The sequence below is a fragment of the Rattus rattus genome, chromosome 4, assembly GCF_011064425.1.
Source record: "Rattus rattus isolate New Zealand chromosome 4, Rrattus_CSIRO_v1, whole genome shotgun sequence".
Taxonomy (NCBI): Eukaryota; Metazoa; Chordata; class Mammalia; order Rodentia; family Muridae; genus Rattus; species Rattus rattus.
In genome coordinates this window covers 121,971,661-121,998,578 of record NC_046157.1, presented here as the reverse complement: position 1 = coordinate 121,998,578, position 26,918 = coordinate 121,971,661, and the positions used below count along the sequence as shown (strand labels likewise).

Genomic DNA, 26,918 nt, shown 5'->3' with positions numbered 1-26,918 from the left:
GAAAGTTTAGCAAAGGGAGCTAGTCAAGTCATACAATCAAACACAACTGAGACACATGCAAACCAGAGACTGAGATTACGTAGTCCTAAAACCTGGAGCCGCGGCAGTGTCAGACAACTGAGTATGCCAGGCACTGAAGTAAGGGCTCTAAAGAAATGACAAGTGGAACTGACTAAATTTGCAACATCCAACTGTTATCTATCCATATCTATCCCTAGGTATCCTATCGGATAGGACAAGTCAATTCAGAGATGGAGAACTCATTCTCATCACCTACATTCACCACAATGGCATTTATACAGTGTGCTCCATAGACTCACAAACAATTCAGTGCCATGCCTCTTAATAAAAGAGTTTCCATGATCAAACAGGTACAGAAAAATATACATACTATAGACTACCTTTAGATTCACAGTCTATTTTAGGATAAACTCTCTAAAACGTGCTACAGTTAAATGCTGACTTTTACAAATTTTCCAAATTAATGGTCTATTAAACAACCTCCTCTAATGAGCAATAATATATAACCAAGCACACGTTACTACTTTCCCAAAACATTAAAGACAGACTTATCATATGCGGTACTAAGGTCTACTTCACCAAAATCAAGGACCTAAACACGTTTTTGAGCACCTGTGACCAGAGCAACTCTTGTCATGACAGCAAGCCACAAATCCAAAAGCAAAGGAATCATAAATAAAATGTACTGTATACTCAGGTATATTTCGATAATGTGCTCAGGATGGCCTCAAACTCCACACTGGTAAACTGGCATGAAACACACCTGGTTCGGGAAGTCTGTCAAGTGTTACAACATAATGAGAACAAACCTTGAAGACATTTTGTAAGATAGAATAAGCCAGATACAAACGGTCTAATGTCCCCTCTTTTATGAGGTACCTGTGACGTCAATTTATAGAGACAGAAAGTGGAACAGTACCTGACAGATGGAGGAAAGGAGAAAAGAAAGAGGGCTTTATTTAATGAGTATTGAGTTGTAACTTGGAAGAGGAAAATGACCCAGACAAATGCAAATTGATAAACGCACAACAATGTAGATAAACCTAATGCCATCAAATTGTAGTTGAAAATGGTAAATTTCATATTCAGTGTATTTTACCACAAGTTAAAAAAAATGTAAGCTACTCTGACAAACAATAAATTGGTTTTCTCCTAATTCTAATACTTGGTCAATGTTAAAATAATTAAAAAGCCAATATAAACCCCCTTACCTCTGCAACATTGCATATTGCCCCCAAGGCTTCACCACGGAAACCATAGGTTGTGAGAGTTTGAAGGTCTTCATGACTGCTGATCTTGGAGGTGTAGTACTTCACTGCCATGACAGGAACATCCACAGCCTTGATGCCCGCACCATTGTCCCGAATCTCAATTTTATCAAACCCATAGTTCTCCTATCAAAAGACATTAAACTGTCGTCACATTTAACACAGGATACACAATCTAGTTATCTGACAACTTTAAGGAAAGGTGACACCATGCACACAGGAGCTTCAATTCTTTAGCTCTGCTAATTCCTAGGTATGCATGGATAATAAGCTAAGTACCTGCTCCCTCTGGATCTTGACTCAGCTATAACACAAGGAGGTCAGTCTATTCTCTGAGGATTCTTTTAACTTTTCACTATCATAGGTATTTATGGTAACATATTTAAAATTAAATTAAAAATTCAGACATAGTGTCTATGTATATTATCCCCCAAATGAACTAAAGCAAAACACTACCACCAGCAAAACACAACCTGATCTCACCAAAAAGCCAGCAAGCATCCTTATTTAGCTTGACTTTTAATAAGTTCTTCTGTTTGCCTTTATAAAAAAAATTTTTTAAGTGTTTACAGCATGATAATTCTCAAAATTTTATTATAAAGTTCACCAAACAAGAAATGGTGGAGAAAATATATCTAACTTGGTAATCTCTTTTAGACTTGAAAATTAAGAAGACAAACCCCATTCATAGCTTAATCTATTATACTAAGCTGTATAAGAGAATCTAGATTTCTATAATGCCCCTACTTTGTATGGATGTCGTCTTGTAAACGTGATCACCAACTGTCATCAGCCTCACTCCAAAAAGCTCTGCAAACATCACCTCAGTGCAAGTGACAGAGGGGAAAAACACCTTCTGGAAATTACACTGACTCTGTTTTATACAATGATATCACACTGTAATAAGCAAATACCCAAGATTTCAGTCCCCACACATTTCTCTTAATGTACAATTAAGATGATATTCTAAAAAGCAGCGTGTCTGCTTCATTCATTAAACAATAAACAAGAGAAATGTAAATCTTACAACATAATTAACTCCGGGAATCTGAGTAAAATAAAAACACAAAAATTCCAATGTATATTTAAAACAATATTAACTTATGTCCAGAATCAGATTAAAGCGTGTCTAAGTGCATTTTACTGGACCCAGTTAGGCAGTTTACTTAGAAATCCTACAAAGTAGACAATGATGAGAATAAATATGGAACTAAGGTCACAACATTAATTTACTTTTGTAAGAATGTGTCCACTGCCCTGTTAACAGTATCTTAAGAAACATTTTTTTCTTTCAGAAACAAACATTTAAGAACAAGATACATTTCAAGAGAGTTAAACAGGAAGGAGCAAAAGGCAAAGCTCCACGAGGAAGTTAAGAGTGACATGTATGGTTTTCTCCCTCAGAGTCTCCAATGGCGTCTGACCGATGTAAGGTCACAATCACTTGTACCCTAATTAGGCTACTTACATGAAATGCCTAAGAAAGATAGTCACTTGACTTTTAATTCATTAAACGTCCACATTTTAAGTACATGGCATATTATTTAAAGCACTGGCTCTCAACCCCTAATGCTGTGACCCTTTAAAACAGCTCCTCATGTTATAGTGACCCCCCAACCAACCAGTTATTGTGTTAGCACTTCATAACTGTAACTTTGCTACTGTTACGATTATACAGCAGCTGCAGCAGCCAGCAATTTGCTACATTATGTACACACTAAAGCTTCACTTATAATCTGAAACTTTAGGGGTAGAGCCCAGTTATTGCCTAACCAAGTCCCCAACTTAGCCTGTTGTATTCAAACCATGCTAAGAACATGGTCATAAATGAGCCAGGAGCACTAGATTCCAATCTCACATTCACTACTAGCTGAGTGAGTGACCTAAGTAAGTTTCGGGAACGTTGATTCTCTGTAAAATGGTAATCCATACAATGTTTGTAAAAAGTGGTTGGGATGTTATAGCCATTGGGATTTTAGCTGATAAGTAAAAGTTAGATCCTTTTTACAGAGTGCCCCTGTCAGAATTATAATGTCATAGTGCTTGCAACAAAAAAGAAATCTGACAATTAGATACTTAAAACCATATTCTTTGTTTCATTAATATAATCCTACACAACTCGTATATAGTAAATAACGAACAGGTAGGGAGGACACAAAAATGAAATTAAATTTAAAATGAGCAGTTTCACGAGCACCGTTGGGTGCTTCCTAAACTTCTTCTTTTCATTCCCCAAATTTTTACACAATTTCTGGTATATAGTGATATATAAAATAGGTATACAAATCCAATATTTAATAATTGAGATACTTTGTTATACATGTTTTTATCATTTATTAAGAATGAATACAGATTTGCACATTGAAGGGATAGATAGAGGTGCTTGTTTATTTTTACATATTTAAATCCTGGAGGAACATTTGCTGTTTTTAGAGCACAGAACATCTTGAAATCTTTCAGGTCTGATCACCTGATTCTGTAATTGTCAATACTTACAACATACTTGGTCTATGTATGTTTTACAGAACTGCATAAATACATTTAGGGACTATGGTGGTTTGAATCAGAATGGCCCCCTGGGCTCATATTTGGATCCTAGTTGATGAAACTATTTTGGGAAGCATGAGGAGATGTGGCCTTTTCAGGTCCAGGGCCTTTCTCTGCTTCCAACTTGTGGATCAGGATGTAGCTCTCAGTTACTTCTCCAGCACCAAGCTTGGCTGCCTGCCACCATTCTTCCTGTCATGATAATAGATTTACCTCTGAAACTGTAAGCAAGCCCTCAGCTAAATGCTTTCTAGGTTGCCTACAACATGGTGCCTCTTCACGGCAATAGAACAGTAACTATGACTTAAGTTGGTCCCAGTGATTAGGGTTCTGTGACAGAATGACCATGCTGCTTTTTGGAGAATTATGGAAAACACTGGAACCTTGGACAGGAAAGCTGTTGAATGCTGCAAGTGGGGTTTAATAGGTCACCCTAGTACAAATTTGGAAGACAGTAGTGCTAAAAGCAATTTGGATTATAGAGGCCCAACTCAGGAGCTTTCACAGGGGAATAATATTAGCAACTAGGCTAGAGACATTCTTGGGATACTTTGGCAAAGAATGTGGCTGCCTTTTGCCCTTGTCCTAAGAATGTGCCTGAGGTTAAGTTGAAAAGTTTTGGATTAATGTCCTTATAGTTTAGGATGACTCCACTGTATAATGTATAAAGAGCAGGCAGGGCAAAGAGAAATATAAACACATTTCGAGGGTCAAAAGAGCACCAGAGGATGTAATATCAAGTTGGAGCCTCGGTTTGTGCTGAAAGACATGGAGGTGGGGGCAGTAAAGAGGGTGGGGTTGACAGCGCAAGACCCTACCCAGCTAATCCTGCAAGTTGTAGAAGAAAAGACCTAGGAAGTGAAGGGAAGCTTATACAACAAAGAGAAGTACCAACAAATCAAACCTTATACAAATACAATTCAAGGAGCAAGAGAAAAGGCATTGTGGAACCTTCTTCCTTGGTTAAGAAAAGCTGCCTAGACCAGGTGTGTGACCGGGGAGTGGGTCCCCATATGAAGGCCTGGTGACGGCTTGAGAGGAGCTATTTTAACAGCTTCACTTTAGTGAAGCCTGAATTATGTTGGAGACTCCACAATGCTGAACATGCCGGAAGCCTGCAATGTCTACTGAGGAAAGCTGTGTTTGGGAGAACCAGCCCAAGGGTGAGAAGTGTGTTGCAGACAACTGAGATGAAAGCAATGGGAGATCTGAAGGGCCATCCAAAGCCCTTTCTCCCTGGACTCACTGCTGTAGGATTTGGACTTTGCCTTGCTTGGCTTCAGTCTTACCTTTATCCACTATTTCTTCATTATACACCTCTTCCTCCTTTTTAGAATGGTCCTGTACATCATGTACCATTGCATGTTGGAAGTATATAATTTGATTTTGATTTTATAGGAGGTTACAGCAAATTTTAAAAATGTAACATCCTGATATAAAATAACTTGAAAATAGAGATATTTACATGCTTATGTGCTGAGAAATGATGAGAGAAAAATATTTAAAGTCTTTATTTCCATAATTGCATGCATATGTATCTATAAGGGTAGAAAACTTAGCATGTACAGTAAGAATAACTTGTAATATACAACAGTGTGAATTCATAGTGAGGTGCTGTAGGCACAGCCTGCCAGCACACACAGCACATACTTTGCTGGTCATTCAGAAGCTGGGGTTTAAGTCATATGAATAACTAAGGACAAACATTAAAAGAAAACATATTAAATCGAGTGATTGGGTAAAAGATTCCTTCCTATCTAGCATTTGTATTCTTTTGTAATTTCCTTCAGTGTTACTATAATCTTAGTTTAAATTACGATTTATTCTTTAAGACGTGCTCCAAAATGTCCAATGTCTGGGGGAAAAAAAGACATCAACAATGTAACAGGACAATCGGTCAGGCCCATTTTACTTTAGAGGTATTTGCTTCACAGGGACACTCACCAGTTTAACATCAATGCTGTTGGCTCCGGCATCCAAGGAGTTTTCAATGAGCTCTTTCACAACACTGACCACTGAAGTGATTGTCTGAGAACTGGACAGGAGGCGAACTGTCGCTGCAGGCAACTGTTTCATCCTAGCCTGCACCAGAGTAGTTAGAAAAGAATCATTAGGAGTAAAATAAGAATGGCTAAATACTGCTGACTCTCACGGAGCAGACAACACTAGATGACACCATAAGAGCTCACCGGCGTTGAGCCACTACTTATACAAGACTGTACTTCAAACTCACATAGTCAGATAATTAATTTCTTACTAATATCCTTGGATACAGGTACCATTACCATCTCTACTTAGTGAGATTACTGGAGCATTCAAAGAGAAACTAAGTTCATTCAGTTACTAAAACACAGGGTCAAGACTTGGATCCAGGAAGTCTTGAGACACATAATGAGTTACCTCTCACAAGTGCAGTGACCCAACAGCTCTAAAAACCCCAGGAGAAGTAGATTTTCAGGAAAGACAGCAGACTGGTAGTTACCGCCACATGATGGGAAAGTAGAAGCATCAGAATAAGAAAAAAAAACAGATCAGACACAGAAGGAGCTGGAGGGAGAAAAAGAAAGAAGAAAGTGGTGATAGGGGGTGGCAGAAGCCATTTGCTTTGAATTACAACAAAATAATAAAAAAAAATGTTTAACTGATTAAAAAATAAAACAAAATGGACTTTACTTTTAAAGAGAGAAAGAGGAATTCACATATGCAATGGCAGAAAAGCTAAGTGCAGGGGAAAAGGTGGGCAATACTGAAAAATGATCTGAGCCAGAGGCAGCAGTACAGTCTTGTTCACAGCAGGGGAAAGTAAGCAGAAGACCCTTTCAAACAGATTCTCCCCTAGAAACAGATTAGGTTTGAGTAGAGAGAGAGCTACTCACCAGGACTCCCCAGATACTCAGAAGGGAGACAAAACCAACACATACACAAAGTCAAAGAGTTGTTAATCAGAAACAAGCAAGATTGGGAAAGCCCTAGACAAATTAAAACAAAGAGAAGATTCTAATTACTAATAGAAATGGAAAAGGTCATGTGGCAAGAGTTCAATGAAATAATGAGGATCATTTGGTTATACTTTAAAAACATATGATGGTGGTTTGAATAAGAATGTCCCCAGTAGTCTACCGTAAGTGATTTCAAAATCTTTCTGACCCTCATCTAACTTTGTGTTTGCCTTTAAAACGTCTTACTCCTGAGTTTGAGCACCAAGAGGGTTTTCATAGGCAGGAGTCCACTCTTGATCTGGCCATCAACAAAAAAAGGACTAAAAGTTTTAATTGGCTTAATCAGAGTGGTTGTCAAAAACCATCTCAGTGGATCATTTCACCAGCATATGGATGCTGGGAATTGAACCCTGGTTCTCTAGAAGACCTCTTAACCTCTGAGCCATCTTTCCAGACAAGGGAAAGCAATCTTATGGGAAGGGGAAGAAGGTAAAAACAAAAGAGGGTAACAGAACACAAGTATCTGAGAGCAGATGGAGTGTTAACTAATGGAGGGAGAAGGAACAAAAAACCGAGTAAGACTTGGGAATAGAGAAGTGTGGTCTCCCTACCCCCTGGAGATCATGGTTCAAGGCTTATATAATTTTGGGCATGGGGGTCAGAGGGTCAGAATATCCAGAATGGGCAAAGGTCACTACATCATCATCATGGGGAAGCATTTTCATGAATATCAACTGCTAGCTGAATGGGTTCTTATTGGCAGAAAGGAAGTTGAACCTGTTATCTAACTAAGGCTATGTGACATTCTACAGGTAGAGGTGTGTAGGGGTGTTTGAACTCCCCAGACAAGGTCAGAGAAGGGGAAGCTCTGTCAGTGAGGGACGTCCTCCATATTGTGCTGAACTCAGAAGGCTATCCAGACAATGGTAGACTCTGACCTTAATTAGCAGGGCACCAGGGCAGGGGGACAAACTGGAACAAGGTATAACACTTGTATGAACGAAAATGGCATAATAAAACTCATTATTTTCATGCCAACTTAACAACTAAATAAGACAGAAAGTTCACTAGCGTAAATGGAAGAAAACTGATGTTTTTCTTTTTCTCTCCAAGGGTTTTGAATATATGTATAATTCTGATTTCCTTCCTATTAAACTCCAAGTGCCTGCTGGGGCCGCCAGGTCAAACTCAGGGTATTCCTATCAAATTAATTACACAGTCAAACCCGGATGGAATGAGTTCCTATTTCTCATCAAGTCTTTTGCTTCACACTTAGCCCCTCCCTTATGAAATTTAGCACGCTAGACACTGTGCTGAGCTCTTCATATATGAACTGCTTTTAATCTCTAAGTGTGAAAATGAAACACCCTCCAGGCATCTTATCACCATTTAAGATGTGTACAATAAGTGGAAATGTTCTCAAGATCAAGGTTGTTTCATGTTGACCTTCCTCTGTTCTGTCCCATGAAAGAAGGACAAAGAGCCAGGAATAAGGAACATTCTTATACATGGTTTTCTGACAATATATCACAAAAGATGGCCAGAACCACAACTTACTCAAGGCCACTCCAACTCACACAAAACACAGAAAGAACTACAGGGATGTCTGCCCCACATCTGCTAAGCCTCAGGCTGATGTCACTTGACTCACCAGGCTCCCCTTGATTAAGCCCTGGTAAACTCATCCCATTCTTGGCCTTACAAACTCTACAAATATGTATAATATGTATAACTAGTCTTCGAAGTTTTCTTTTTTTTTTTTTTTAGGTTAATAAACAGAGATAAAAAAAACAGAATAACTGAGTGATTGGGCTTGACTGCTTCTCAAAAGTTAGAGATCTTTACCTTAAATGTCCTGGTCCAAGCTCATCATATCAGCTCACTGACTCACTGAGGGCAGTAGAATCACAGAGACAAATGAATTTCAAAGACTTCTTAAAAAGCACCAGTGAGCTGTCAATAATTTAAGAACGATAAGGACGGTTATCGTGAGTGTAACTGAGATATGCCTGGCTGGCAATGAGCACATGATGCTGGCATTTTTGGGGTGCGGATAACGATTCAGCCATGTAACCGAGTCCCTGGTACATCATTAATCATGCAAATGTTTTGGAGTCTTACGGTGCCTTTTTAGACCAGGCAGCTCCTTTGGATTTGGCTATCAAGAATCTCAAATCACTTTTAATCCAAACGAGTCAAACTCCAGACCTAAAACATGTTTCTAATCATGTGAAAATCATGTTTCTAATCATGTGAAAAATCTCTGTGCAGGGAACAGAGGGTCCTTCGTCTGATGATCCAACAAGGAAATGTAACTTTTTGTTCAAAAAGAAACTAACAACAACAACAACAGCAACAACAACCAGAATTAAAATGAACACGTTGGTACTTAAAAGCCATGCAGGAGGATTTTTGCTGCTGTTGGTATGCAGCACTTGCCAGCTGGGAATTCACTGAGTAAACCTCAGACTGGCAGTCATTCTCCTGTCTGCGGCTCCTGAGTGCTAGAATTACAGGTGTCCACATGGCAGGGAGGGGCGTTACATCTGCTTTTATTTACACCTAACTTCAGAAAGCATTTTGGGAAGATTAGCCTGACAACATGTAACTCCTTCAGAATGTTAAGAAGGTCTTTGTGGTTGTTATTACTGGGGAGAAGGGACCAAAAAACTGTAAAAACAAAACAAACAAAATACTCTACGAATCTCCTTAATTCCACCTAACTAACAATGTATTTAAACAATGAACCGGAGCTAAGGAATCTAGTTTTAAACAAAATGAGAGTACACGAAGCACAAAGCCAAAGGTCAGTTTAGGATTCTTTCTCAGACAATATAAGAAAGACCAGCTGTCATGTGAGGAGACCGGAGGACAGGCGCTGTAACAATTATGCTGGGATTGTAGATAAGCTTCTGAGAAGAGGATAACTTCCTGGGCTCAAATAATTCACCAATACTTTTTTCCACATAGAGAAGACAAAGAAGCACAAAGAGAACAGACCAACAAAGCATCCAAAAAGCTGGAAAAATCACCAAGAGAACTCTCAGACCAAATACAAGAGGCAGCCGAACCTTACTAAAGCTCAAAACACACATTTACCTCACACAATAATAGTAGGAGATTTCCAGGTCATGAAGTGGTGAACTTCCTTAACGGATATTTATAGGCGATTTCTACCTAAAAGCAAAGGATATCTGATTCTCCAAACAAGTACTTTCTCCAAAATTGACTATAATTGGTCAAAAAAGGAAGATAGAAATAATCAATGACCTAAAACTGGTCTTCAATTGCTACTCAATTATAACCTGGTCAAGGAAGAAATAAGAAAAGGAATTAAAAGACTTTTTAGAATTTAATGAAAAGAGTACAACATACCCAAACTTTGGACGGACAGGGATCAAAGCGCTGAGATGAAACAGGAAATATGTCAGCAACTTACAGCACACCTAAAACAAAAAAGCTGAACATAGGCTAATCAAACTCAGAAAATCAACCAAGTAGAAACAAAAGGATAATGAAAGAATCAACAGACAAGGTTCTTTGATAAAGATAGATGGGTAACGAGGGGTCCAAATTAACAAAATCGAAATGAAAGGGAGACATAACTACAGATTCGGAATTCAAAAAATCATCAGATTTACTATAAAACCTATTCAACAAAAGAAAACTTGACAATCTGCAAAATGGACCTAGACAGATACAGTACCCAAGTTAAATCAGGAACAGATAAATAGTTAAACAATCCTAAGGAAATAGAAAAGAAGGGTCTCCCAACCAAAAAGGCCCAAGAAGATGAAGTGTTCAAAGACCTACCAAAATTATCCTGACAAAAGTACAGATGGAGCACTACGATTCTTCATGACCCAACAAAAGGGAGTTTCCCTTGAAAACTACTCATAAATTCTGGCAAACCAGGTTATCACCATGGGCCTAAAAAAGTAATTATTATTTTCTGGTACTGGGGACTGAACCCAGGGCTTTGCATATGCCTCTTTTCTTTGTGAGACAGGGTCTCAGTACATTGCCAGGGCTAGTCTTGAACTCACTCTGTAGGCCGGTCAGGACCTGATCTTGTTAATTCTTCTACTTCAGTCTCCAAAGTGTGTCACCAGGACAGACTATAAATCTTATGATGTGAGATCATTATGTAGAAGCACAGTGGGAATTTGTTTCTAATACTAACAATTACCTATCAATGATTTGATTTAGTTTTAGGGTAAGCTGTTTGAAATGAAGAAGGCCAGTAATATGGGCACTTTGGAGTTCTCAACAAATGGAGAACACTGGACAGCAATGCTCCATCAAAGCTAACACATCCATACAAACTAATGCTTTTTCACAGATAAAAATTTCTAAGTGTGCCTTCTTGCATTCTAAGGCTTGGATTGGCCTCGGGTTGGACTATACAGTAAGTAGACAACAGCCAAATAACCTACGGAGAATTCACAGCTATGCAGAGCCTTTACAATGGATAATAGATTTAAAACAGCACAAAAGCATAAAATGTGATTAACTCTCACTCTGATTGTAGCAAAACAGTATTTTGGCTTTATAAATGAAATAATAATGTATAACAACATAATAGGGTTATAATGAGATAAGTAAATATATAAAGAGGCTTATTATGGTAGTGTCTATAAAAATCTCAAAAGAACTCAAGATGCTCTAACACTCATTCATATTGCTAAATGAGCAACCCAGTTCCTATCTTTTCTCTTCCCCTAATCCTCCCCTCCCCTATCTCTATTCCAAGACAGGGTTTCTCTGTGTAGCAGATCCCTGCTGTCCTGGACTCCCTATATTGATTAGGCTGGTCCTAAACACAGAGATCTGCCTGCCCTGCCTCCTGAATGCTGGGCTTAAAGGCATGTGCCACCATAGTCTTGAACTCACTCTGGGCCCAGCCCCATCTTAACATTATGTAGAAGCGCCTACCCAAAGATTTGAACTCAGTAGTTTGGAGTTCTCAGGCTTGAATCTCCATCATCACTTAACTATCCACTAACTAATGGGTTTCTTGTAAATCTCTTAGTAGAAGCCCCAATGCCCCTAAGTTTGGATATATTCAGCACAAAGCATAATCTCATCCAGACCTTTTTGGCTTTATTTTTCCCAACAAGTCTTCAGAATCATTTTGTCTCATTTTCTACAATGTTTCAAAATAATTTTTTTTCAAATTGCTAATTTTACCCCACGTTTTGTTATTCAAGTTATCAGAGATCATGGCAATTCACAGCAACTTGTCACCATCCCTCTGTGTCCTGTGGTTCCATAACATGATTCTCTACTGCCTTGTTCCTTCGGCAGTGTCAGACCAAAGTCCCCTCTCTCCTACCCAACTCCTGTGGCCTGAATGCTTATGCTCCCAATAGTAGTTACTAGGACCCTCTGGGATATATCAGGTCAGGAGGGTAAAGTCCTCATGTCTGGGATACAGCATAGAGAGGAAGTCCTAGATCTTCACTCTTCAAGGGCACAGGAAGGAGATGCCACCTCTGAGCCAAAGACAGTCACCAGCTCCTGAATTTGCCTGGATCTCAGTCTTGACAGCATCCAGAATTACAAGAAGCCCGTTGTTCATAAGCTTCCTGGCTCGTGGTTCTTTAACAGCTAGAATAGACAAAGGCACTAGCATTTACACCTCCCTTTGTCAATTTAGTCTCCCTATAAGCATGCTGACCTGAAAACCAAAAAACCTAGCCATTTCCCTCAGCCCTCTTATGCCAGCAATTTTCTCCTTTTCTGTGACTAAACTTAAGGTTGAGCCCTTACCCAGTGTTACAAATTCCCTACCACCAAATCATTTCTAACATAGTTGACAAACAGAATATACTACACCCGCCTTTGTACAAGTCTGAGTTCAACAATGATCTTTGCAGGCACTAACCCCTTTCCTTGGGACCTATGTTGATATTTTCTTTGCTTTGGTATTTAGAATCAAACCAAGGGTCATGCAAGACAATCACTTTACTGTTGCTATGTTCCTGGTAAGGGACCATATCTATCTATATCCCTAGTGAGGGACCATTCTGTTCACTTCCCAGATAGTTCTATCTGTTTCTGATGTCTTTGCTTTTTCTTGGCTTCTGAGGAATATGACCAAACATAAATCTGTATGGCCATGTGACAGGCATTTCTAACAATACTTGCCACTGCTGCCTCAGGTAAGTATCTGTAAACTAGACCTTATCATCTTACTTCCCTGTCCTTTGCACTTAGCTTTGCTGTCTCCAATAACACATTAGTATTAGTGGTCACCATAGTCAAGAACTCCATTTTCCTTTGTTATTAAACTCTATTTGTATCCCCGCTACTCAACTTCCTCTTAATGAATCAGTTACAGTGTCGGTCACAACAATCCTTTCTGATTACCCACTGGAATAATCCTTCTCTTTCCCATATTCTTTAAGTACTTGGCTTGCATCACGCACAGGATGTTTGTCAAAATCTTATCCTCAACGACGTAACTTTTTGAGAGCAAGGGATCATATAGTTTATCTCTGAATGAAAAAAACAAAAAAGAGGAGCAAGCTCGGTGTTTTAATCATGCTGACCAGTCCTTGATTAACCAGAGACACTAAGAAGTCCATCCCCCAGCCCAGTGTACCTCCTGGCCTTCAATTCATCCCCAGCCTTAGTTAAGGTTTCTATTGATTCAATGAGACATCACGAACAAAAAATAAGTTGGGGAGGAAAGGGTTTATTTGGCATATACTTCTAGATCATAGTCCATCACTGTACGTCAGCACAGGAACTTAAGTAGGGCTGGAACCTGGAGGCAGGAGCTGATGCAGAAGCCATGGAGGAGTGCAGCTCACTGGCTTGCTTCCCCTAGCTTGCCCATCCTGCTTTCTTATAGGACCTAGGATCACCAGCCTAGGGATGACAGCACCCACAGTGTGCTGTGTCCTCCCTCATCGATCACTAGTTGAGAGAATGCCTTACAACTGGATCCTATGGTGGCATTTCCTCAACTGAGGTTCTTTCTTCTCTGATGACTCCAGGTCGTATCAAGGTGACAAATACCAGCCAATACATTCCCCTGATCCAGTGTACTGCCTAGCAATTTCTGGATTCCAGGGCCTTATTTATCTTCCTTCTAAATATCATACTTAGATGACCTAAGAGACAAGATAAATTTTATTATATCAGAATCTCTTTCTTTCTATAATTTGTTTGGTAATAAAATTAATAGCCAACATAGGAACTCTGTGGACTATCTCTTATAATCCTCAACACATATTACACATCTATTACAATGAAATGGAAAAGCTTGTTAACTCGCAGAAGATTACCGTCTTTCTAAGACACATGCATATTCTGGCTTGGAAAACCACACCTCAATATTTGCCAAGCAAGCAAGCTAAAAATCTCAACAATACTGTAAGAACTCCCAGATACATGACACCTGGTCTTATTTCTGCTCCTTCCTGAGTTTATTAGAAGAGGATTCTTCCCAATACCACTTCTGGTCAGCCCCTTAGTATTTCTCCTCTGAACGATTTCAATCACTACCAAATTGATATCTGGACTTAAATATTTATAAGCTGTTTCTATAACTTAAATATCTTTGCTACCCTACTTTAAATTTTTAAGATTTTTCAATTGCTAAGTACGTTAAGTCCAAATTCCCTACTACCCTATTTCTCTAATTTCATCCTATTTTCCAAATGTACACATAGTACGAATCTGGCCATACTACAATGTGGCTCTCTTTATCTAGATGTGGTAGGATTCCGAGTCACATGACATTTTTCTGGGATATCTTGTGCCAATTCCCAAAACTCTTCTTCTGTATTCCAATCTCCCAAGAGATTAGGCATCCCTTCCTTATTTTTAATTCAAACCCATAAATGGCTATTTTATTTATTTGTCCCTTCCTTTTGGCTCACACTGCTTTGAGGGCAGAGAATCTATGTTGAAAACATATTCAGGAGTGTGGCATATTATTAAGTGGTGTGCAACTTAAAGGCCTCTTCTGAAAAGTCAAAGGGTTATTGCCAGGCATGTCCCAGAACAAAACATGGAATGTCGGAAAAGAATTCATACCTACTGAGGACAAGCCTAGTATTGGAACAGTCCTAGTGTTGGAAAAGAATTCATGTCTACTGAAGCCAATCAACAGTACTAGAAATATGCGGTGATCAGAAAGAGAAACTGATGTACGAAAGCAAGAAGATTAGAGAACTTGGACTTTACGGAGCAAACAACAAATTTTAAAAAAGAATCCACTCCAACCATTACATAGAACCAACATAAATATAAGATATCTACACATACATGCAAGCATTCTGCCAACTTTAAAATGTTTTCCAGAATTACTTCTGAAATAAAACTCACAAAGTTTTATAAATACAAATCACCAAGGTAAAGAAAATGTACTTTCAATGATGATTCAGGAAGAAAATGGAGCAATTAAATCTTTTTTTCTCCCCTTCCTCAATGAGATGAACTTCTGGTATTCACATCTCTTTGGGATATACTTACACGTGACTGTTTTCATCGGGGATAAACGCAAATTAACACCTTTCTGTATGAGACAACGCACAGCACTACTTGGAGCTACACTCTCTAGCAAGACAAAACTTTCCCAGCTCGAACCCCAGGGGTCTGAGCTCCAACTACTGCCTAGCCAGCCCAGAAGGCTTGACAAGCGTGCGCGCGCAAGCCCTGCACATTTGCACCTGGCTCCGGGAGGCGCCTCCAGCCTCCCCGAGCATCACCGGGCGTGCCCGTCCGCCATTACACTACCTTCTAGCTCACGAGAGGTATGGGATTCACCACCCACCGCTGCAGGCACTCAGTAAACCCGGAGCAGCAGGCCGTACTACGCGAGATGTCCTTCTCCTGGAGCGCGCCTGCGCTCAACAGGACCTGCGCTCGCGTTCCTCTTAGGCCCGCCCACAGCGGGAAGTGGGATGGGCGAGACTGGTAGCCAATCGGCTGCTCGCAAGAGCAGTTTGGCAGCCTTCCGGGAGCGGTGAGGCGCACCAGTGGCGCGCTGGCGTGGGCACCTACTATAGCTGCCGCGGGATTTGTCCTGTAACCTGCCAGGAGCTGGCGGCCGGTAAGCTCGAAGGCTCCCTGGAGCTAGCTGCGGGAAGGCCTGCGGCAGAGCGAGCTTCCTCTGCTTCAGGGGCTCGCGCCGGGCACCCAAGGTGCCCGCAGGTGGGCGGTGCGCCGCGGAAGTGCAGCTGCGATTGGGTCGGTGGGACCTAGGGTGCATGTGCGCGGGCCGGGAAGGTCTGGGAAGGGCAAGTCTTTGTCTGCCGCTTACCTGTAGGGAAAGGTTTTGTAGTATAGCATAGGTGTGAAAGTGAGGCTCATTCCAGCAGGTTTTGGATTTGGGTTTTAGGGTTTTTTTTAAATAGTCTATATTGTTTATATTTTATATTTTTATATATTTAGTTTTTTACATTTTATATTTTTTTATATTTAGTTCGAAGTATTAACTTTTTAAAATGCATTATAGGTTATTATAGAAGCAAAATTTACACGAGACTTTCCTTTAGTGTAACTTTCATCACTGCCTATTCCAAACATCTTGAGAAGCCGGAAGAACATTACACTCCAAAAACACTTGCTTAGCAGGGTGAAATTCCTTTCTTTAAACACTGCAGTGGAAAGGGTTTTATGTATCTTTGAATGGGAACTGAAATGTATTCTAGTGCAATTCTTTCTTTCAGACAATACCCATTTCAGTTTGATTGTAACAGACTAAACTCTCAGACCATGCCCCCCCATACTGTATGATCAGGATAATTGAATACTAATACTAGTTCTTTAGTGTTTCTTCCTGAACACAGAAGGAGGAGGAAGCCAGTGGTGTGGTGGGGGAGGGGCTGGGGCAAAGAAAAAAAATAAGTACAGAGTTTGGCTAAAGAGATATTGAGAAAGATTCATGACTTTAACTTAGTTGTGGTACAAGTTTGTATAACTAACCCAGCAAATTTTTCATTTTACATCAACAGCTTGTTATTTCTAGGTTCACTATTCAAGTGGGGGCACAAAGCCAGACATTGTTGCCTTGTACACTTGTAATCCCTCTACTCTACAGGAGTTTGAGGACAGCCTGACCTACACAGTAAGACCTTGTTTCAAGAGAGTGGGAAATTAAAGAGGAAACAAATTGCTTTTGACCTCTGACTATTGTTAAAATGTTCCATTACATGTTAGCATCTTGCCACTCAGACTGGTTGAGCCAGTTCTGCTACCCCCCACCCCATTTTTTTAAAATACTATTTTATTGGTGATTATCATATTTGGCAAAACAAACCCCACAGAGAAATAAAAGTAATATGTGGAAAGCTAATAAAAGGAAGCAAAAAGATGACCTGAAAATATAAAATGGGCTAGATTACCATGGGAAGGAGAGGGGATACCCTCGAAACATGATATCGACATATATTGAAACATCACAGTGAAACCTGCTAACTTGCACAATTATATATTTAGCTCCTGGCTTTCACTCTGCTTACATTTTACACATATGTAATTTTTTTCTTTTTTAAAGAAATTTTGAAATAGGGTATTGTCATGTGGCCCAGGCTGACCTCAGATTTTGGCAGTCCTCCTGAGTCCTGGGATTACGGGACTGAACCAACACACCTGAATTCAGTTTGAGCTTTCTTTCCTATTATTTCATCTAGTTAAATTGACAGGCTAGGAAACAGGCTTTAGAAAAAGAAGCAGTACAAGTAAGCTTTGTCTGCCTGACAGTAGTGACAGCCAGCGTTGATATTTCATTGCTTATGTTGACATCCGTAGAAGGTATATTTTGGAGGTATGTGTGTTCCCTGTCAGGATGAGAAGGGGAGAAAATCGCAGTAACATTTTGTCATGTAAGAATGTGGGTGTTTATGTTTCCAGCTATGGCACTGTTAATTTATTTCTTTCCTACAGAGCAGACATGGATGTTGGAGTTGCCCACAGTGAGGTAAACCCCAATACTCGTGTAATGAACAGCCGTGGTCTGTGGCTGACATATGCTCTGGGAGTTGGCCTGCTTCACATTGTATTTCTCAGCATCCCCTTCTGCAGTGTTCCTGTTGCCTGGACCGTAACAAACATAATACATAATCTGGTAAGAACTCCATTTTACTTTCAATATGGTGCGCTCTAAGATTCTATGTCAGGGAGTTAAGGAAAGAAGCAGTGAGATGCTATTTAATGAGTACAGAGCTTCAGTTTGGAGCGATGAGAAAAGTGGAGATAAGTTACTGGTGTTTCATAACAGCATGAAGGTATTTAATACAGGGTAAATAACATCTGTAACTTAGTGGTGTTTGGACAGCACATTGCTCTTCAGTACTGGGATTTGAACTTGGCCCTGTGGATGCCTGGCAAGCTCTGGACTGAAGTACACCTCCAGCCCAACACTTAGGGGTTTTGTTAACAGCGCTGTGCTATAAAAGTCACCTATTTAAAATGTACAGTTCCAGACTTGGCATTGCAAAGATAAGTACATGTATATAATCCAGTGGCTTGAGATAATTTTGAAGAATTTTAATGTTGGTTAGGATTCCTTACTTGTCAGGCTTTAATGTTAGGCCTGTTTCTAACACTTCATTTTTTTGCCATTTTAATTTCATTACACTTTCATTGATTGCCATTTTAATAAAAATTACATTATAATTTGGGTTATTATAAATTGATTCACTAGAATATTTGAACATTAATTGGGTTTTGTTTAAGTCTAATAAACATTTTTGGTTTGATCCTTGCAAAGTTTTTTTTTTTTTTTTTTTGAAAAATTTTTTTTTAAGATTTATTTATTCATTTATTATATATAAGTACACTGTAGCTGTCTTCAGATACACCAGAAGAGGGAATCGGATCTCTTTACAGATGGTTGTGAGCCACCATGTGGTTGCTGGGAATTGAACTCAGGACCTCTGGAAGAGCAGTCGGGTGCTCTTAACCGCTGAGCCATCTCTCCAGCCCCGCAAAGTTTTTTTTTAAATTGTTTGACTACTTTTTTTTATTCAGTATAAACATTTTAACCTAAGCACTTTTCAGCGTCCTATGGTACCTTAGATATTTCTTGTTGGTTTCATGCTCCTGCCACATTAGCACTACAGATTGTCACAGACTTCATTGACTCCTGAGCATGTTACTCATGCTTGGAAGTTGACTATTAGGAAGAGAACCCATCCAACACTGTGAGGGTTTCTTAACCTTTAAGTGATTACTAAAGCAGAATGGAAAGGGAACTGAATCCAAACTGATTATATGCTTGCTTATTAGAGCAGAACAGAAAGAAAGAAAGGAGATAGGTGTTTTTATACTAATAGTTAATTTACATATGGAATGTTGGTGAGGTTGATGATCAGGGTACTGGGTTGGTAGAAAAGATAAGTAAATACTTCTTCCATTTTAAGTGAGGGACTCTGATAGAACATCACTGTTGTACTTGTTTAAGAGGTGGAATCACTGGGCATGGTTGCACGAACCTCTGATTAGGGAGGCAGAGGCAGGTGGATCTCTGCAAGTTCAAGGCCAGCTTGGTCTATTTAACAAGGTCAAGAAAAGCAAGACTACATAGAGAGGCTCTGTCTCAAAGAGACAGAGACAGAGGAAAGGGGGGAGGGGGAGGGAGGGAGGGAGGGAGAGAGAGAGAGAGAGAGAGAGAGAGAGAGAATGGATGAGAATGAATATATCTTATCACGTTGCCCAGGATGGCTTTGAACTCCTTGGCTCAAGTAACCTTCCCATTTCATCTTCCCAAGTAAGTGGGACAGAAGGTGCATACCCAGAGTGGTGCATAGTTTTAAATAGTGGTTTCTAGAAATGCTTGACTAGAAACCTAGTCATCTCCTTTTGACCAGAACTTTTATTTTGGCTTCTGTGGGATCACTTTGTCCTAGGTATACCTCCTGCAGAGTCTTCTTTTTATGTAGAGGGCCGCAATAACATTCGCCACCACAAGATGGCGCTGGCTTCCACTGCGCCCCACGTGGAAGGCCGAGATAGCTTTGCCATTACAAGATGGCGCTGGCCTCCGCCGCGCCAGCCGACTTCCTTTCAGGAAGTTAACTGTGTGCGCATGTGCAAGAGTGCCTTCGTGCCAGGTCTTTGCCCACTCCGGGGTGTGCCTAATGAGATCATGGGTAAGCGACCAATCAGGTGTGGATGCGCCGCGCTAGGGTGTATATAAGCCGCGCCATGCCGGCGGGCCTGGCCTCTCTTTAAGATTCAATAAACGTTTTAGGTGTCCCCGCGTATTCTTGCTGGCGAGGTCTCGCGGGACATTTGGTGCCGAGAACCCGGGACGCCACACCATCGCCAGGCGCTGAGAGAGGAGGTCCTCCATCCGTGGAGAGAATCCAAAAAGCTGCAGGACGCAGGTAAGGCCCTGAGAGACATGCTTAGTCTTGATCTGTTCCACTTCACTCCCCTGCTAGATGCGGTGGAAGGTTTTGTTATCGTTTTAGCAGCCCTCGTGCTTTCTCTATTGGCCTTTGAGTTTTTTGCTGCTGCCAGACAGCGTCAGAGGTCGCATGGGAGCCGCCCAGCTGTAATAGCAAAGCAGAGAGCGCTAGGGCAAGTACAAGACGGCATGTCAGAAACAGGGTGGGGTAAAAAATTAAAGAGCTCAAGGAAAAAAGATAAAAATAAGCAGACAGTCCCTTCCAAAGACTTCAGATCTGCGGAGGCGAGAGATTGGGGAAAAAACGCCCCTGGAGAGATGAAACAGAGAAAGGAGAAAAAAGTCTTGAAAAGGAGAAGTCTTTATCCGGTAAAGGATTTAAAGACTTCAGAGCTTGATAGCTCAGAGACAGACAAGCTTAGCTCCTCTGAGGGAGAGGATTTAGAAGATGAGGCAGCTCGCTGTGAAAAAGAAAGACACTACCCAGATGAACAACGAGCTAACAGCTTGGGTAAACAAAAGGAAGTGGGAGGTGGAAACCATGCGGTTTCCCAGCCTATAAGTCCCAGCGCCTCTCCATCTTATATGGAGAGATTCCACTCAGATTCCTTCCTCACTAAAGAGGAACAGAAAAAAATACAGCAGGCATTTCCGAAGTTTGAGGCCGCCGATGGAGGCCGTGTTCACGCGCCAGTAGAATATGTTCAAATTATGGAACTTGCCGAGTCGGTCCGTAACTATGGAGTTAGTGCCAATTTTACTATTGCTCAAGTCGAGAGGCTTGCCACTCTGGCCATGACTCCAGGAGACTGGCAGACAACAGTGAAGGCTGCGCTCCCTAATATGGGACAATATATGGAATGGAAAGCCTTGTGGTATGACGCCTCTCAGGCACAGGCCAAAGTCAATGCCATTGCTGAAGGCGATCAGAGAGATTGGACACTTGATCTGCTAACAGGACAAGGGCAGTATGCCAATAATCAAACAAACTATGACTGGGGAGCATACGCTCAAATCTCTGCTGCCGCCGTTAAGGCGTGGAAGGCACTTTCCAAGAAGGGAGAGTCTGGGGGATACTTAACGAGAATTATACAAGGCTCCCAGGAGCCATTCTCAGACTTCGTGGCTAGGATGATAGAGGCAGCAGGCAGGATCTTTGGAGACCCTGAACAGGCAATGCCTTTAGTGGAACAGTTGGTCTATGAGCAAGCCACACAGGAATGCAGAGCAGCTATTACACCTAGGAAGAGCAAAGGATTACAGGACTGGCTGAGAGTTTGCCGAGAACTTGGAGGCCCGCTTACTAATGCCGGCCTCGCGGCTGCTATCCTACAGGGCCAAAAGTGCTCAGGTACAGGAGATCGCAGGGTCTGCTATAACTGTGGCAAACCAGGACATCTGAAAAAGGAGTGTCAGGCCCTCACAAAGAAGAGAGCACCAGGACTGTGTACTAAGTGTGGGAAAGGCTATCATTGGGCTAGTGAGTGTCGCTCAGTTAAAGATATCAGAGGCAGGCTTATTCAGCCCGGGCCTCCGCAGGCAAAAGGGGTATCTGGGCCCCAAGTCTCAGAGCCCCAAAACATATGGGACTCCAGCTCACAACAGACAGACACCACGGTTCACAGAGCTACAAAAGGCTCAGCAGGAGTGGACCTCTGTTCCACCACCCAATTCATATTAATGCCACTGATGGGTGTGCAACCTGTCCCCACTGACTACAAAGGCCCCCTACCCGTGGGAAGTGTCGGCCTTATTTTGGGTCGATCCTCCTTAACCTTAAAGGGACTTATTGTTCACCCTGCAATAATAGATCCAGATTACACGGGAGAACTTCAAGTTCTCTGCTCTTGCCCTCAAGGCGTTTTTTCCATCTCCTCAGGTGACAGGATTGCTCAGTTGATTATCCTTCCAAGCTTACATGATCATTTTCCTTCTTCCGGGGTCCCTAGAGGCACCTCGAAGTTTGGCTCTTCCAGGACTGATTCTGCTTATTTAATGATGGACCTTAATTCCAGACCCTCTTTAGAGTTGAATATAGAAGGGAAAACTTTTATGGGAATTCTAGATACAGGGGCTGATAAGAGCATTATCTCCTCTAGTTGGTGGCCTAAGGCATGGCCTGTCACTCAATCATCCCATTCCTTACAAGGACTAGGGTATGAGGCCAGCCCCACTGTCAGCTCACGCTCCTTGATCTGGCATGCTCCAGAAGGCCAATCAGGAAGGTTCATTCCTTATGTCCTCCCTCTTCCTGTTAACCTTTGGGGGAGGGATGTCTTACAGGGTCTAGGACTGACATTGACCAACGAGTACTCTCGACAAGCTGTCAAGATTATGAAGAGAATGGGCTACGAGGAAGGGAAGGGATTAGGAAAAAAGGAACAAGGAAAATTAGAACCGGTCCCACAAGAAGGTAATATAGGAAGGCAGGGCCTGGGTTTTTCCTAGGTGCCATTGAGGGTTCTATGCCCATGGCTCACAGAGGAGGCAAAATGGGTTCCTCAATGGCCTCTATCCTCTGAAAAATTGGAAGCTGCCACTAAATTGGTTAATGAACAATTACAGCTTGGTCATTTAGAACCGTCCATTTCACCATGGAATACTCCTATTTTTGTGATAAAGAAAAAATCAGGAAAATGGAGACTTCTCCATGATTTGAGAGCCATTAATGCACAGATGCGTTTATTTGGCTCGATCCAACGAGGCCTACCCTTACTCTCCGCCTTACCTAAGCAATGGAAGATAATAATTATAGACATTAAGGATTGTTTCTTTTCCATCCCCTTGTGTCCACAAGACAGACAGAGGTTTGCATTTACTATATTATACCAGCTATTAATCATCTTGAACCTGATAAGAGATTTCACTGGAAGGTCCTGCCTCAAGGCATGGCCAATAGCCCCACTATGTGCCAACTATATGTGCAACGAGCCCTTGAACCTATAAGGAAGCAATTTCCATCTTTGCTTCTGGCTCATTACATGAATGACATTCTAATGTGTGATAGAGATTTAACAACCTTACAGACCTCATATCCCATCTTAATCAAAACATTGGGACAATGGGGACTACAAGTCGCTACAGAAAAGGTTCAAATCGCAGAAATTGGCTCATTTCTGGGATCGGTCATTTATCCTGAAAAAATAGTTCCTCAGAAATTAGAGATTCGCAGAGATCATTTACATACCTTAAATGATTTCCAAAAATTATTGGGAGATATAAATTGGCTGAGACCATTTTTAAAGATTTCCTCTGCTGAGTTGAAGCCCTTATTTGATATTTTGGAAGGGGACTCTCATATCTCCTCTCCGAGAGCATTGATGCCAGCCGCAAACCAGGCCTTACAAGTTGTAGAAAGTGCCTTACAGGATGCTCAATTGCAGCGCATCGATGAGACCAAGCCTTTTGATTTGTGTGTTTTCAAAACTATACAATTACCAACAGCTGTCTTGTGGCAGGATGGGCCTTTATTATGGATCCATCCCAATGCATCTCCTGCTAAGATTATTGACTGGTATCCTGATGCGGTTGCTCAGCTTGCACTCCGCGGATTGAAGGCAGGTATTACTCATTTTGGGAAAGAACCCAAAATTTTGATAGTACCATATACAGCCATTCAGGTTCAAACATTAGCTGCTACCTCAAATGCTTGGGCAGTGTTAGTTACTTCCTTTGCTGGACAGATTGATAATCATTATCCAAAACACCCGATCCTACAATTTGCTTTAAGCCAAGCCATTGTGTTCCCACACATAATGTCTCAGAAACCACTTGTTGATGGGGTTGTAGTGTATACAGATGGGTCAGAAACTGGTGTAGGTGCTTATGTGGTCAATAATAAGGTAGTATCTAAGCAGTATAATGAAACCTCACCTCAAGTTGTGGAATGTTTAGTGGTGCTAGAGGTCCTCAAGACCTTCCCAGGCCCGCTTAACATTGTGTCAGATTCCTCCTATGTGGTTAATGCAGTTAAGGTTCTTGAAGTGGCAGGATTAATCAGGCCTTCCAGCAAACTTGCTCAAATTTTTCAACAAATTCAATCTACCCTTCTCAGCAGGAGATCCCCTGTATTTATAACACATATTAGAGCTCACTTGGGCCTTCCTGGTCCAATGTCCCATGGAAATGACCTAGCGGACCAAGCTACAAGAGTGATTACAGTTGCCTTGTCCCCCCAATTAGATGTAGCAAAAGAATTTCACAGACAATTTCATGTGACAGCTGAAACTTTACGCCGCCGATTTGCTTTGACTAGAAAAGAAGCTAGGGAGATAGTTACCCAATGTCAAAATTGTTGTCAATTCCTGCCTGTACCCCATGTGGGAGTTAACCCACGAGGAATCCGACCGCTGCAGGTCTGGCAAATGGATGTTACTCATATCCCTTCTTTTGGAAGACTTCAGTATCTGCATGTTTCTATTGATACATGCTGTGGCATTATGTTTGCTACACCTCTAACAGGAGAAAAGGCCTCGAATGCAATTCAACATTGCCTCGAGGCGTGGAGCGCTTGGGGTAAACCCAAATTCCTTAAGACAGACAATGGACCAGCTTATACTTCTCAAAAATTTCAACAATTCTGCCACCAGATGGATGTGACTCATCTGACTGGTCTCCCGTATAATCCTCAGGGACAGGGCATTGTAGAACGTGCCCATTGCACTCTCAAATCCTATTTAATTAAACAAAAAGGGGGAGTCGAGGAGGCTCTACCCTCAATACCAAGAGTAGCTGTTTCCATGGCACTATTCACCCTTAATTTTTTAAATCTTGATGCCCAAGGCCATATTGCGGCCGAACGTCACTATTCAGAGCCTGATAGACCAAAAGAGATGGTAAAATGGAAAGATGTTCTGACTGGTCTATGGAAAGGCCCGGATCCTATTTTAATAAGATCCAGGGGAGCTGTTTGTGTTTTCCCGCAGGAAGAAGACAACCCATTCTGGCTACCAGAACGACTGACACGGAGAATTCTGATGCCTAGAAATGACTCCCGGATGGATCCCTCGGAAACTACCACTAGCCCTCACACTGCCTCTTTGGATTTGGATTCCTAGTACTTCAAAGAATGGGTGGGGGTGGCTCTGTTTGGTGCAGCCCTATGCTGTGGATTAGTGTTCATGCTATGGTTGGTTTGCAAACTCAGATCTCAACAGAAACGTGACAAGGCTGTTATCACTCAAGCACTTGTGGCCATTGAACAAGGGGCCTCCCCTAAAATTTGGTTATCTATCTTCAAAAATTAGTCGGTATCTGAGTTCTCTGCTCTTGCACCCCATGGATCTATGGATCCATTGCACTGGGATGAGAGAGACTCAATGATTCTTTGATCAGCCCTTCTACATCGCTGAGGTTTCCTCATTGCACACGATAGGGTGATCATGATTTCCCCACTAACTCATTTTCTGGCTGGCCTCTTTTTAGAGTTCGCCCTAGGTCATTTAAACAGTTACTGTCACACAGCACTGCGGTATCCAGAGACGGGCAACTTTCCTCATGCACAGACCAATCTAAGACACGGGGCCCGGTGGCGATAGGGTTACCCTTCGACGGATAAGGCTGTGACATAGAGGAACGACCTAAGACAGGAGCCACAGCAGATGGACGTAACTGCAGGGACCTAGACCAGCCGAGACAATAATTTATTGTTATTAATAAAATAATAAGGGGGAGATGTAGAGGGCCGCAATAACATTCACCACCACTAGATGGCGCTGGCTTCCACTGCGCCCCACGTGGAAGGCCGAGATAGCTTTGCCATTACAAGATGGCGCTGGCCTCCGCCGCGCCAGCCGACTTCCTTTCAGGAAGTTAACTGTGTGCGCATGTGCAAGAGTGCCTTCGTGCCAGGTCTTTGCCCACTCCGGGGCATGCCTAATGAGATCACGGGTAAGCGACCAATCAGGTGTGGATGCGCCGCACTAGGGTGTATATAAGCCGCGCCATGCCGGTGCGCCTGGCCTCTCTTTAAGATTCAATAAATGTTTTAGCTGCAGTAAGGATTCGTGTGTCCCCGCGTATTCTTGCTGGCGAGGTTGCGCGGAACATTTTTATCCATCCATTAATATTAGTAATCTCCTATGATCCTTTGCTTTGATTCTCTTTATGCTGTATACTCTATCCAGATCATTCCGCCCACCTATATTTTCAGTTTCTATCTGTAGACCAATACTTGTATTTAGATCACCTTACATTTGAAAGCAAACATATAAATGGAACTTGTTGTAGTCCTGAGTTAATCCTCACCACAATGGTCTGTTCCTAACTTCCCTCTAGATCTCATCTTAAGGATTTACTGCCTGCTAGACCACTGAATTTCAAAGGTAAAACATTGTATTCCCACCCTGACCTTTTCATGTTCAAAGGGGACTCCAGTAATAGCCACTCCAAGAGAGGTAGAAGCCTGCAATGCCCTGTGCAAATAGGATGTGGCCACTTCTACATTGTGTTAATGCTTTTTCCTATGTATGGCTACTTACTGTTTTACTATTAACTTGCTTATAGCATCATTTATCAGATAATTGTCACAATAGTGTTCCTCTTCATATTCCTCAATTCTACCCTCCTCTATTCAGACTTGACTTAGAATGTTTTTAAATGTGTATTTATACAAGACCTATTTATAAATCCTTTGAGGATTCTCCTTTGTGTTTATAGTAAGATCCCTAGCTCTTTGTGTGGCATAATTATTCTGTTCACCTTGTCTCTAAACCAAATATAGGCTGTAGGCTATGTTCTAGCAGTTTTGAAAAAACAATATTGTTGTGAACTTTT

The 26,918-nt window shown here is 41.5% G+C and overlaps 2 protein-coding genes across 4 annotated transcripts in view; one reads left to right on the top strand and one right to left on the bottom strand.

Moving 5' to 3' along the window:
- The window catches only part of Pms1 (PMS1 homolog 1, mismatch repair system component), an 87,731-nt gene extending 72,081 nt beyond the window's left edge, over positions 1 to 15,650 (bottom strand). The window contains exons 1-3 of one of the 3 annotated variants that reach the window (XM_032901070.1): positions 15,263 to 15,650; positions 5,781 to 5,918; positions 1,233 to 1,415 (exon numbers count right to left, since the gene is read on the bottom strand). In XM_032901070.1, the coding sequence (XP_032756961.1) occupies positions 1,233 to 1,415; positions 5,781 to 5,912 (315 nt within the window). In that variant the 5' untranslated portion in view covers positions 5,913 to 5,918; positions 15,263 to 15,650. Of the gene's footprint in view, positions 1 to 1,232; positions 1,416 to 5,780; positions 5,919 to 8,620; positions 8,683 to 15,262 lie in introns of those variants that run through there. The other 2 variants (XM_032901071.1, XM_032901072.1) reach the window with 2 other exon arrangements.
- Positions 15,651 to 15,754: 104 nt separating this feature from the next.
- Ormdl1 (ORMDL sphingolipid biosynthesis regulator 1) lies at positions 15,755 to 26,146 on the top strand. The gene is made up of 4 exons (XM_032901073.1): positions 15,755 to 15,842; positions 17,678 to 17,858; positions 19,986 to 20,121; positions 25,070 to 26,146. Exons 2-4 carry the CDS (start codon positions 17,685 to 17,687, stop codon positions 25,126 to 25,128), a joined length of 369 nt encoding a protein of 122 aa, XP_032756964.1. The 5' UTR covers positions 15,755 to 15,842; positions 17,678 to 17,684; the 3' UTR covers positions 25,129 to 26,146.
- The last annotated feature ends 772 nt before the right edge of the window (positions 26,147 to 26,918 follow it).